The following is a 13,552-nucleotide window of genomic DNA, read 5'->3' as shown; positions in this document are numbered from 1 at the left end:
AGACCCCCAGGGAACAAACCCAGGCAGTAGCTTTGGAGTGTGTGTCCCTAAGGAGGACACTTGCCTTATTATTGCTTATTAGTTGTAATATCTTACAGATCTATCACACAACACCTAAGGATGGATTCTATAGAATATGTGCCATAGATAGTTGGGTTGGGTCTGGCTGAGCTGCAGTTCAGTTCCCCACAGCAGCCCTCCCAGGGCTGGGCTTGGCATTGGCAGCTGGAAGGGGGTTGAGAACACCCCAGTGTTTTGGCCACTGCTGAGCACAGCACCAACACTGGGACATTCCTTCCTTAGCTGAGGGCAAGAGCCTGGCAGGGGACCCAAGTAGGCCAGCTGAGCCCAACTGACCCAAGGGACATTGCAGACCATGGGAGGTCAGCTCAGCTCTAAAAGCTGAGGCAGGGAGCAGGAGGGGGGCATTCATTGTCTGATGGCTGCCTGCTGAGGAACCGTCCCGCGGACCCAAGCCCTGCTCCTGGGGAGTGGCCGACCATGGCTGCTCATGGGAAGCAGAGAACAAACCCTGCTGTCTTTGGCTTTAAATAAACTGCCTTATCTCAACCCACCAGTTGTTTTTTTTCCCACCTTACCCTCTCCACTGTCTTGCTGGGAAGGGGAGTGATAGAGCGGCTGGGAGGGCACCTGGTGTCCAGCCAAAGTCAACCCACCACACACCTGAAAAATTCCAGAGACTCCACCACCTCCCTGGGCTACTTGTTCCAATGCCTGAACACTCTCTCAGTGGAAAAAGGGTTCTTTAATATTTAGTATGAACCTTGCTCAACACAATAAAAGGCCATTCCCTCACAACCTTTCACTGTAGCCTTGGCAGAAGAGTCCAATCCCCACCCCACTAAAACCTCCTTTCAGGTCATTGCAGAGAGCAATGAGGTCCCCCCTGAGCCTCCCCTTCTCCACACTCAACAAGCCCAGTTCCCTCAGCTGTCCCTCAGCAGACATGTTTTCCAGAGCCTTCCCCAGCTCCGTTCCCTTCTCTGGACACGCTCCAGCCCCTCAAGGGCCTTTTGGCACTGAGGGGCCAGAACTGGACACAGCACTCCAGGTGGGGCCTCCCCAGTGCCCAGCACAGAGGGGCAATCAGTTCTCTGCTCCTGCTGGCCACACTCTTCTCCACAAAGGCCACGATGCCCTTGGCCTTCTTGCCTCCCTGGGCACACTCTGCCTCATATCCAGCCGCTGTCAAGCAGCACCCCCAAGTCCCTTCCTGCTGAGCAGCTCTCCAGCCCCTCTGCCCCCAGCCTGGAGCATTCCAGGGGTTGTTGGGAGCCAAGGGCAGGCCCTGACACTTGGCCTTCTTGATCCAACCTGTCCAGATCCCTCTGCAGAGCCTTCCTGCCCTCCAGCACATCCACACTCACACCCAACGTGGTGTTGTCCACGACTTTCCTGAGGGGGCACTCGATCCCCTGGCCCAGATCATCCCCAACGATGTTAAACAGGAGCAGCCCCAACCCTGAGCCCTTGGGAACCCCACTAGTGACCAGCCCCACCTGGATTTCCTTCCATTCCCCACCACTCCCTGGGCCATCAGACACTTTGTCACCCAGCAAACAGTTCCCCGGTCAAGCCATGAGCAGCCAGTTTGTGCAGGAGATGCTGGGGGAGATGGTGCCAAAGGCTTTCTGGAATTCCACAGAGACACATCCCCAGCCTTTCCCTCAGCTGCTGAGCGGGTCCTTTGTCAGAGAAAGAGATGAGGTTGGTCAGGCAGGACCTGCCTTTCCCAACCCCACGCTGGCTGGGCCTGATCCCCTGGTTGTCCTGCCCCTGCCATGGGATGGCACTGAGGAGGATCTGCTGCATGGACTTCCCTGGTCCTGAGGTCAATGGGACAGGCCAGGAGTTGCCCAGATGCTCCTTTTGGCCCTTCCTGGGGATGGGCATCCCATGTGCTTGTTGCCAGTCAGCTGGGACTTGTGCAGTTGTGCAGCACTGCTGGGGAATGAGTGAGAGTGGCTTGGCCAGCTCTTTCTCCAGCTCCCTCAGGACTCTTGGCTGCATCCCATGTGGGCCCAGGCACTTGGGGGGGTCTCACTGGCAGAGCAGGTCACTGACCATTTCCTCTTGCATTGTGGGGGCTTCACTCAGCTCCCCATCACCAGCTTCCAGCCAAAGCCTGCCTGCCAGGTATCCAAGGGGTCAGTTCTGCTGCCCCCTCCTTCCTTCCCCCACAATGGAAAACTCCCTCATTTTGGGTCCCTGTGCCCCAGACGGCTCCCACCACCACCTCACCCACCAGTCCCACAATCATGGCATGCTTTGGCTTGGGAGGGGCATTCAAGAGCATCTCAGCACCCTCAGATTAAAGATTTCCTTCCTACTATCTCCTCCAGCTCTTCCCTCTATCCATGTGAAGCCACTGCCCCTTGTCCTGTCACTCCAGGCCCTTGTCCAAAGTCTCTCTCCATCTTTCCTGTTGGCTCCTTTCAGGCACTGCAAGGCCATAATTCAGTCACCCCAAAGCCTGCTCTTCTCCAGCCTCAACAATCCCAGTTCTCTCAGCCTTTCCTCACAGCAGAGCTGCTCCATCCCTCTGATCCTCTTGCTGCTCACCTCTGCACTCGCTCCAACAGGTCCATGTCCTTCCTGGGCTGGAGCCCAGAGCTGGAGGCAGCTCTGCAGGTGGGGCAGCATCACAGCCACGCATGTTCCAGCAAGGACATGGTGGAACCTCATGGAACCAAGGACCATTGTGACACTGCAGGGCCTTCTGGAGCCAAAGGAGTCCTGGGACACTGGGTAATCTCATGGAATCAAGGCAGCACCTTGATTTCACCCTGGGAAACCTCCTGGAATTCAGGGCCCATTGTGACACTGCAGCTCCCCATGGAACAAAAGGAACCCTGGGACGCTGCAGAAACTCATGGAATCAAGGGACCATTGGGACATTGAGGGGGTTGATGGAATCAGGAGGTCATTGGGACAATCCAGGGCCTCATGAAATCAAAGGAATTCTGGGACACTGTGGAACCTCCTGGAACCAAGGGTTCCTGCTGACATGTGTGTCCTCCTGGAACCAAGGGAGCCCTGAGATATTTCTGAACCTCCCAGAATCCAGGGGCCACTGTGGTCCTTGTGAAACTGCAGGCTCTCCTGGAAACCAAGGATTCCTGGAACACTGCAGAGTTCACGGAACCAAGGGGCCACTGTCCCACTGCAGCTCCTTCTGAAGCACAAGGGATCCTGGGACAATGGGAAATCTCCAAGAATCCAAAGGGCATTTGGGGACTGCAGGGCCTTATGGACCTAAAGGAACCTTTGGAGACTGTGGAAGCTCATGGAATCCAGGGGCCATTGGGACATGTGGGGCCTCCTGGAAGCAAAGGAACCCTGGGAATTTTTGTGGGAACAAGTTAAGGCAGCAGCAGCAGCTGCATTCAGTTAATCAGGATGCAAAAGGAGTGTTTTGGCCTTGACTGGTGTTTTCCATCCAGAGAGTGCTGTTTGCCAAAGTGGAAACCACTTGGAACGCTCTGCATGGTAGCCTGTGTTTTTGTCTGGTGGCTGAACACAGCCAGCACATGAGGGGAGGGGAATGTGTGGAATCAGGGCCCTGCTTTTGGGCCATGCTGGGAATTCCAGTGGACTAAAAGACAAAGCCCAGGTGCTGTTTCCAAAGGAACCCCAATGAAAGGGGGACGCCGGACAGATGGGCGGACACGTCCCGCAATGGAACTCTGTGTGTGCAGCCTCATTTTCTCCTTCAGTGCCCACAGGAGAGAAGGCAAAAAGTGGGGGTTAGGACCCCAAAACTATTCTGGGGGAAATTGGGGATTGAGGGGACAATGGAAAAGTGGGAGGAACAGGGAGAAGGGTGGAAAAGGGGGGGTGGTCTGGTGAGTCCGATGGTCCCATAGGTGTCTTTGGACACTGGGGGGTTGAGAAAGAGGGGTGGCCCCCCTAAGCTCCCAACTTCCTGTGGGGTGCTGGGGGCTGCTGGATCCAATCTAAGCCTTGGATTATGCCAACAGTTTCAGTTTAGAGGAATTACAGAGGTGTGACTGAACCACTTTAGTCCCCCAGGTTTTAATGATGGCAAAACAGATCTATTGATAGAAATGAATTTATTTACAGTTACAAATGATCAGACAGAAGATCTTCATCAGAATTACTTACTGCACAATAGAAACACTAAAACTAAGAGGAGTACAGCATAAGATAAGACATTGCTCTACACTAAATCAATTGTTGAAGCAATTCTACTCAAGCTGACACAAAAGCAAGAATTCTTAATTAGAGATGGATGGAACTCCCCCAGACCAACACTTGTGGAGAGATCTCTGCTCTAAACTTCCAGGACTGACCCCCCAAGAAGGGTTCTGTTGGAAGAAGCTGCCCCTGGGAAAGGGGACTGGCCCTTTGTGGTTGAAAGGGATGGACTGACAGTCACTGGACTCCAAGGGTTGCCTCACCATTGGGGGGTTCATTCTGGGTGGAAGCAGCAGCCAAAGCTCTTCCTGCAGTCGGGGAACTCGTACGGTTTGCCTTACCAGTGGGTTTGTTGGTGTTTGGTTAGGGTAGAACTGTGGGGGAAGCTCTTCCCACACTCCCCACACTTGTAGGGCCTCTCACCGGTGTGGACGCGGCGGTGGGTGCTGAGGTGAAAGTTGTACTTGAAGCCCTTCCCACAGTCGGTGCAGCGGAAGGGCCTCTCATCTGTGTGCGTCCGCTCATGTGTGAGGAGATGTGAGGTGGTCCTAAACCTCTTCCCACAATCCCCACACTTGTAGGGCCGTTCCCCGGTGTGGATGCGTTGGTGAATGGGGAGGTAGGAGCTGTCACTGAAGCTCTTCCCGCATTCTCCACACTTGTAGGGCTTCTTCCTGGTGTGGATGTGCTGGTGGGTGCGGAGGTGGGAGCTCCGGCGGAAGCTCTTCCCACATTCCCCACACTTGTAGGGTCGTTCTCCAGTGTGGATGCGCTGGTGGATGAGGAGTTTGGAGTTTTCCCTGAAGCTCTTCCCACATTCCCCACAAGAGTAGGGCCGTTCCCCAGTGTGGATGCGCCGATGGGTGTGGAGGTGGGAGCTCTGCCTAAAGCTCTTCCCACATTCCCCACAAGAGTAGGGACGTTCACCACTGTGGATGTGCTGGTGGGTGCGGAGGTTGGAGCTGTAACTGAAGCTCTTCCCACATTCCAAGCACCTGAAGGGTTTCTCCCTCCTGGGAGGCTGCTCAGGGACCACCAGCTCAGAGCTCTGCCTCAAGCTCCGGCCGCCTTCCCGGCACAGGCTGGCTCTTTCCTCCTCAGAGCACCCTGGGATGGCTTTGGAGCCCCTCCTGCGGGGAGATCTCCGGCCCTTTCCCTCCCCGCTGCCTTCCTGCGCCGGGGAGCCCTTCAAAACGGCCTCTCCCACCAGGGTCTCACGGGGGGATTTGTCCTCCGGGCTCTCCGTCCTCAGCTCGGGGCCTGAGGCAGGAAGCAAGAAGGACAGGCAGGGGATTTGCCTCCGGCCCACAGGGAAGGCCAAGGACATCCCCCCAACTCCGGCCCCGGCAGGACGGCGGCGCCAGCGGGGTTGTCCTGCAGCCGGGGCCATGCTCGGCTGACAGAGCCAGCACAACACCCGCCCAAAGGGACACTGACTTCCTCCTCACCTGCCTGGGGGGCCCAAGGCATCTTCCTCTTCCTCGCAGCCTCCTCCTCCATCCGCCCAAGCTTTGGGAAGGACAAATCCTGATGGGGGGAAAACAAGGGCTGAGCGTGTTGGCTTGGGGGTTCCTCCTGCCCAAGTCCATCTCTAGAACTCATCGAGCATCCTGTGTCCATAAAAACCTCCAAACCACCAAGATTCAGCCCAGAAAAACCCAAACCTCCGAGATTCAGGCAAAAACACTCAAAAATAGCACAAAGACCCTCACCCACCCAAACTGCAAAAAGCTGAGGTTCAGCTAAAAAACTACTCCGAAATATGAAGGTTAACCTAAAGAAATTCTCCCAGGTGTTACCCCTCTCTGGTCTGTCCTTTCTGGGCTTGGAAACAGCTTCCCTTTCTGAGATGCTGGGGGTCCCACTCAGGGATGCTGGGAGCATTGGGGGTCCCAAGGGTCCTTTCTCCTCTGACTCTCGCCTTCGGGATGCCAAGTTCCCAGACATTCCCCCTCTCCAGGTTCTCCACTTTGTTGTCCTGGGGATCCCAGGGGTCCCCACTGCCAGGGTTTTCCCTTCTCTGGGCTCCTCCTCCAGGCTGCCGGGGGTCCCCCAGCTCCGGCATCGCCCCACTCCGCCCTCCACACTCGGCAGCTCCCGGGCTCCACACTCACCCCCGGCACTCCCAGGGGGCCCCAAACCCACTGTGTCCCCCCCTGTCAGCACCGGGCTGACAATGGAGCCGGCGGGGCCTGACCCTGACTATGGACCCGGCGGGACCTGCATCCCCCCGCCCACCACCGGGGCTCTGCTGCCAACCCAGCCCGGCACCCGCAAAAAACACCTCTCGCCCACCCCCAAGAGCCCCCAAGGGCACAGCCTTGCACAAGGGCCAGCTGTGCCCAAGGCAACCAAACAGCCCCTCAGGCAGGGGGACACCAGAGGCTGCCCCAGGGAAATGAGAGCAGGGAGCAGATCGAGCCCCCTGACACGTGGGTGGGCTCTGGGTTCAGCCTGACCAGAGGCAATTTGGCACCAACAGCACGGCCCTGAACGCTGGCTTGGCACAGGGGGCCCGAGCTCCCCCCTCTCCAGGCTCTCAGGGCATTTGCAGCTCCCTCCTCTCTCCAGCCTCACCCGCTCTCCAGGGATCAAGGCATGGGGACAGAGAATGATCTCCATGGCAGCCACGCTCCACGCTCCTGCTCTCCTCCCACTCCTTAGCCCCCCTCTCCAACCCTGTTCCCATTGGCCCACAAACCCTGGCTCCCCCCAGCTTCCTTTGGGGGTGACCCACCACCCCTCCAGCTCCCTTTGGGGGTCCCACCTGCTCTTTTCGCTTCTCTCGCCCCTTTCCCATCGTGGCCGCTCCGCTCACCCGACAGCGGCAGGAAGGGCAGGGACAGGGGCGGAGCAGCAACAGCAACAGCAGGAGAACAATCGCCCCCCATCCAATGGGTGCCCGGGAAGGGGGAACTCATCCCGAATATCCTGGGGGGAGTGTGGGGGATCGGGACATACTCGGGCTGCCAGCACAGATTTCCCTGCAAAGTCTGCAGTGAGTCAAGCTCTGCAGAGGAGATTGTGCCCCATGGATGGGATTGCAGAAGGTCCCTCAGGTCCCCAGAAGGAATCAGCAACCAGGAATAAACACAAAAGGACCCCCTGAAGATTTCTGGGGGAATGTCCTGTAGGGAGGGGACAGTGTCACCCCACCAGGGTGGGGCTGGCAAGTGGGAGGCTGTTCCAGGGCTCTGCAAGAGGCCTCCTGCTCTGCTCGGCCCCAGCAGTGCCTGGTACCAACAGCCCCGGCTGCCCCCGGCCCTGGGCAGCTCTGCTGCCACAGGCTGTGCCCTCACCGTGGCCCTGCAATGGCCCTGCCTGTCCCTCACCCGTGGCCCTGCCCGTGGCCCTGTCCCTTGGCTCTCTCTCTGCCAGCTCAGTGTGGGGCACACGGGCTGGGGGTCCCTCCCAAGCCCCCCGGGCAGCCGGCGTTGGCTGGGGGGATGTGAGGGCTGGGCCTGCTCAGCACAGCCCCGGCCTCGTGCCCAGCGCCTCTTTCCTGACCCACACAAGAGCTTCCCGGCCCCCCCAGGGCTCCCCTGCTGCTGCCTCTGCTCCTGGCCCTGCCTTTGCTGCTCCCTTGGCTGGGGCAGCGGCTGCAGGGGGGGGATGGTAGCAGCTTCAGCTCCACGGCACTTCCTGGGGGGAGCTCAGCCCGGGGGGGACGGGCAGGGACCTGATGGGGATGGACAGGGGCCCAGCAGGGACAGCCAGGGCCTGCAGGGGAAGGCACAGGGACAACCTGGACCCCCACACTGCCAGGGCTCTCTCTGCTCCTCCTTGCAGGCTCCGTGGCCAGGCACAGTTTGTGTTCCTGGGTGCCCACCATCTCAGCACTTGGAGACGCTCAAATCAGCGCCCGCAGCTCTGCAGCAAAGCCCCAGCTCACCTGGCACACAGGGGATGGACACAGCACCTTCTTGGTGCTGGGCACTCAAAACTTCACTTCTTCCAAGTCACGGGGCTCTCCTTCCTCAGCAGCACCTCTGCCTTGCACTTATTCTCAGCCTCACCTCAGGGACAGCTCTGGACTCACCTCCGCGCCACTTCTCAGCCTCACCTCAGGGCCTGGGCTCAAGGACAGGAACCTGCAGGGAGGGGACATCATGTGCAAGCTGAGGGCTGCCTGCTTGCACTGGCCTCTGGGCTTCTTTCTTCTTCTACAACCAGCCCACAACTCAGCCTGCTTTGCTAACACCACACATTTACAAACTAACCTTGGAGATAGATATGGACAGACATCTCTATCACCCTGGGGATAGAGCCTCAAGCATGTGCTGCCATAGGAATGGCAATCACAGAATCACAGAATCAGCCACGTTGGAAAAGACCTCTGAGATCATCAAGTCCAACCCTTGATCCAACCCTGCTGTGCATCCCAGACCATGGCACTGAGGCCACATCCACTCTCACCTTCAACACCTCCAGGGACGCTGACTCCACCCCCTCCCTGCCCAGACCATTCCAAGGCCGGATTACTCTCTCAGGAAAAAAATTGCTTCCCAATATCCAACCTAAACCTCCCCTGGCACAGCTCAAGACCCAGCCCTCTTGTCCTACTGCTGCTTCCTGGCACAACAGCCCCACCCCCACCTGGCTCCAACCTCCTGGCAGGGACTTGCAGACAGTCAGGAGGTCTCCCCTGAGCCTCCTCTTCTCCAGCCTCAACACCCCCAGCTCCCTCAGCCTCTCCTCACACCACTTGTGCTCCGCTCCCTTCCCCAGCCTCGCTGCTCTTCTCTGCACCTGCTCCAGCCCCTCCAGGGCCTTCCTCAACTCAGGGGCCCAGAGCTGGACACAGCACTCCAGGGGTGGCCTCACCAGCGCTCACTCCAGCCCAACAATCACTTCCCTGCTCCTGCTGACACTCTTCCGCAGACAGGTCCCTCTGCAGAGCCCTCCTGCCTTCCAGCACATCAACACACCCCCAGCTTGGTGTCACCTGCACATTTGCTGATGAAATGCCTGGTTCTGCAGCAGCTGCAGATGCTCAAGGGGCAGCAGGACCAAGTCAGGGGCCTGGGGGGGCCTGGGGGTCTTTGGGGTGTGGGAGGGTCCTGGGGGAGCTGGGGAAGGGCTTTGGGGATTGGGGGTACAAACCAGGACAGACCAGTACCTCCTCACTGCTCCCCAGATCTCTCCTGGAGCTGGGCCACGTTGTCCTCGAACACCTGAGCCCCCCCCAGTGCCCCCAGTACAGCCCAATGCCCCCAGTACAGCCCACTGTGTTCCTGTCCCAGGGTGCCGGGTGATCCCTCTTTGGGGGGGGTTGGAAGGGATTTGAGGGGGGGCTGGGGGAGATTTGGGGGGATCTAGGGGGTGTTGGATGGGGATTTGGGGGGGTTTGGGGGGCTTTGGGTGTATTTGGGGGAGTTAAAAGGCGTCTTGGGAGGTCAAAGGGATCTGTAGGGGGAGTGGATTAAAGGGAAAATGGGGGTTGGGAGACATTTCGGGGGGGTTAATGATGTCTAGGGTGAAAGAGGAGGGGCAGCACCAAAAGCAGGTGAGTCCTGAGACCCCCCTGGTGTCCCCAAGACTTTCTTGGTGTCCTGAATTCCCCCCTTAACACCCTGAGACCCCCCTGGGGTCTCCCTATGGCCATAATTCCCCCCAGTTCCACTGTCCCCAAACCCCTCCCCATTGTCTGCAATGTCCCAAAACCCCATCCCTGATGTCCCCAACCCTCCATCTCACCCCAGAAGCCCCCCCAGACCCTCTGACACCAAAAATGCCTCCCTCCCCCCCCAGAAAGGCCAAGGGCATCTGGGGGCATGTTGGGGACAGTTGGGGGGCTTTGGGGGGAACTGGGGGATTACTGGGGAATACTGGGACACACTGGGGGAACCAGGGGGCACTGGGAGGGACTGGGGGGTTACTGAGCGATGCTGGGACGGCTCTGGGAGGGACCAGAGGTGAACTGGGGAACACTGGGGATCACTGGCAGAGAACTGGGGAGTTACTGGGAGATTATCAGGACACATGGGGAGACACTGGGAGGTTACTGAGCCATACTGGGGGTTACTGGGTGCTCACTGGGATACACTGGATGGTCACTGGGCTATACTGAGGGTCACTGGGAGGTTATTGGGATATACTGGGGGCACTGGGATCCCCTTACCCGCATGAAGTATATCTCCCCCCCTGGATTTTGGGGGGCATTCCTAGGACCCCTCCCCTGGGGGCTGGGGGACCCTTTAAACCCACTGCTGGGATTTAGAGGACTCCACAAAATCCCCTCAAAACCCCTGAAATCCCCTCAGAAATCCATCCCAGAACCCATCGAAACCCTCATCAAGGCCCTGCCAGCTCCCCGAGGAGACCTTATCCCCCCCCCCGGACCCCCTAAACTCTCTGTGACCCGCAAAACACACCTGGGACCCCCCAAGCCCATTCAGGGATCCCCCTAGTCCCTCTAAGGGAGACTCAAAGCCGTCTGGAACCATCTAGAGACCCCAGAAACTGCTGCAAACGTCCCTGCAAAACCCACTCAGGACCCCCAAACACCCTCAGAGATCCCCCCAAGCCCACCTGTGACTCCCCAGTCTCCTCAGAAACCAAAACTCCCTCAGGGACTCCCAAACCCCTTCAGGGACCTTCAACCTCCCCCCCCCGGGGCCCCTCAGGACACCGAACCCGCTCAGGGACAGGACAAAATCTCCTCGGGAGCCCCCGAACTCCTCTGCTAAGCCCTCCCGAGCCCTCCAGCCTTTCCACCCCCAGCCGCGCTCCCCGCAGCCCCCGAGGGGATCCCCAGACCCCGCTCCCCCCGCAGACCCCCCCAGCTCACACACCCAAGCGCAGCTTTTCCCGGGGCCGCCGCCCCCGAATCCCCCACGCGCCAAAGATGGCGCCCTTCGCGCGCTGCGGACGGAGACACCCCCGCCGCAGCCAATCAGCGCGCGGCCACGCCCCCTGCCCGCCCTCCGCCCCGCCCCCGCCTCGCGCGGGGCACCCCGGGAGATTCCCCAGTCAGTGCCCGGGAACAGCCCCGGCAGCGCAGCCCCCAAGGGCACACGATGGGCTGTGGGCTGGAGAGGACCCTCCTCAGCCTGGGCAGCAGGGCTGCAGGGGGGATTCCCTGACCCTCCCCAGATGGGCCCTTCCTGCCCACCAGCTCCTGCTCCAAAGGGCTCCCACACACCCTGGGCCACTTGTCCCACTTGGGCACTGGAGCTGCCCCAGGGCATCTCTGGACAGTGGCCAGCTCTGGGACTGCTCTGGCAAGTCATGGCCTGAAGCCACGAGTGTGGAATTTAGGAGACACTTGAAACCTCTGCAGAACAGGACTCTTGATAATTGCTGAAGGCTTCCTGGCCAGCATTGCCAGACCTTTGATTTTTTTTTTTTTTTTTTAATCTCAACAGTTTTTCTCCATTTGTTTTCATTGACAACACCTTCTATATATTCTATTAAGCTGATTCTTTCATTGTCTACATGAATAGTTTTGTGCAGCTACTTATCAAAGTAAATATCCCATCAGTGATTCAATTATGGAAACCTGGCTCAGAGGAAGCTCCTGATTTTTGGGGCACCTTTCATCTCTCTAATTTGGCCTCTTTTCTTCTTCCTCTCCCTATTTTTGTCTTGAAAAAGCTCTCCAGGATCTGTGTGCCTGGGAGTGTTTTCGCACTCTGAGCTGTGCCCTGTGCCATGGGACAGGGGACAAATGCACCTTCTAGAGAAATCTGCCCCTCCTGCTCACAGAAGCCCTCTGAGTGCAGAGGTGAGATGGTGCCCAGGCTGCTTTGCTGGTGTGGAATGAAAGGGCCAGGCCAGAAAGGCAGAGGAGGGTGATGGAGGAGACAGGGCCATTTGCAGGGGATGTGTGCGAGGCTGGGGAGATGAATGTCCCTGGGCCAGTGAAGGCTGTTCCTGGAGTCACCCCAGAAGTGTCAGGGCTCTGACAGGGCTCCAGAGGGCATCCTCAGTGCCCCTCCTCCCTCCACTTTTGGGGGGTCCCACTCCCCTCCCACTCAGTTTGGGGTCCCACCACCCCTTCTGTCCCCTCTGACCCCCCTTTTCCCACTGACCGCCCCCTTCCCACCCCCCACTCACCCGAGAGCTCCTCGCCCGCAGCCGGGAGGGCTCCCAGCACCACCAGTGCCCAGAGAAGTCCCCCCAGAGAAGGGGTTGGGTGGGATCCTGGGTGGGCTTTGAGTATGCTTAGGCAGTCCTCCAGAGCCTGTGTGGAGGTTTAGGGGGTGCCCAGCACCTTTCTAAGTGTGCTGGGTGCTTTATTGAGGGGTTAGTTCCCTCCCAGAGCCCCCCCAGAGCGGGCTGACAGGGGGGAACACAGGGGGGTCCCCATTCCCGATCCATCCCGAGGCCTGTTCTGCCCCCACCAAACTCGGCTCCACCCCTTGGGATTCCCCCAAGCCCCTTCCCCACTGCCCCGCAATAACCGGGACTGGGGAGAACTGGGAAGCTTTCCTGGGATCAGGAGTGGCAGCAGGGGAGGGGGGGCACACGACCCCCCCAAAATCCTCACAGGGACAGGAGGGGTCCAGGCTGGGCCTGAGGCCCCGGGGAGGGGCTGCGGCCGCCGCCGGCTCAGGAGCTCTGTGGGGAGAGAAAAGGGGGTGACACCGGGGTGGGGGGTCCCCGGGGGGGCACAGACGCTCTGGGGGGACACACGACCCCCTGGGACCCCCCTCACCTTCTGGCGCAGGTAGAAGCCGAGCCCCAGCGCCAGGGAGACGAAGGCCAAGAGGAAGCCCCCGGCCCCTCCTTGGCAGCAATTGCTCAGGCTGATGGAGCCCGGCAGGGCCGGGGCCGCCGGCGGTGTCCGATCCCGGCAGGAAGCGGGGAGGGCCCCGGGGAGCGGCGGCGGCGGGCGGGGCCCTGGGGGAGCCGCCCCGAGGGGTCCCCGCCGCCCGTGGCACTGAAGGAGCCGCCCCGGGACGGGCCCTGGCGGGGGTCGCCAGAGAGGGGGGGCGAGCTCGGAACGGAATCAGCTCCGGAGAATAAACCAAGGAAAACCAAAGGGCCGCGCCGGGGGAGTCTGCGCCGCCCCGGAGCTAAAAGAGCTGCCCCGCGGGACGGGCGAGGAGGGGCGGCGGTGAAACAGTCGCCCGGGGTGTGGCGAGGGAGGCGGGAATGGGATAAAAGAGAGAGAATAGAGAGAGAAATCGCTTTGTTTCCCCCCTCCCTCCCCACCCCAGCTCCCTTTTGTATACAGATAAAAACAGAGATCAGCATGTGCTTCCCTTCCCCCTTTTCCCCTCAGGGGAACAAAAAACAAAAAAGAAAACCTTGGGAAAGAGGGGGGAAAGCCAACATTGGAAAACTATCTTGTCTGAGATAAGGTGTGCTGCCAAAGGAAACACTGACTCCAGAGGTGCCCTAGGTGGGGCAGAGCCCCCACCCTGCC

The 13,552-nt window shown here is 59.4% G+C and overlaps 1 protein-coding gene across 1 annotated transcript; it reads right to left on the bottom strand.

The window, feature by feature from the left end:
• Positions 1 to 4,244: 4,244 nt before the first annotated feature.
• Positions 4,245 to 5,559, bottom strand: LOC135405385 (zinc finger protein 239-like). Its single transcript, XM_064640077.1, has one exon. The coding sequence runs from the start codon at positions 5,504 to 5,506 to the stop codon at positions 4,517 to 4,519; it is 990 nt and encodes a 329-aa protein (XP_064496147.1). The 5' UTR covers positions 5,507 to 5,559; the 3' UTR covers positions 4,245 to 4,516.
• Between the last annotated feature and the right edge of the window lie 7,993 nt (positions 5,560 to 13,552).

Source organism: Pseudopipra pipra, chromosome W, assembly GCF_036250125.1.
Source record: "Pseudopipra pipra isolate bDixPip1 chromosome W, bDixPip1.hap1, whole genome shotgun sequence".
Classification (NCBI taxonomy): Eukaryota; Metazoa; Chordata; class Aves; order Passeriformes; family Pipridae; genus Pseudopipra; species Pseudopipra pipra.
The sequence above is the reverse complement of the archived record's forward strand: the minus strand, read 5'-3'. Positions and strand labels throughout refer to the sequence as shown.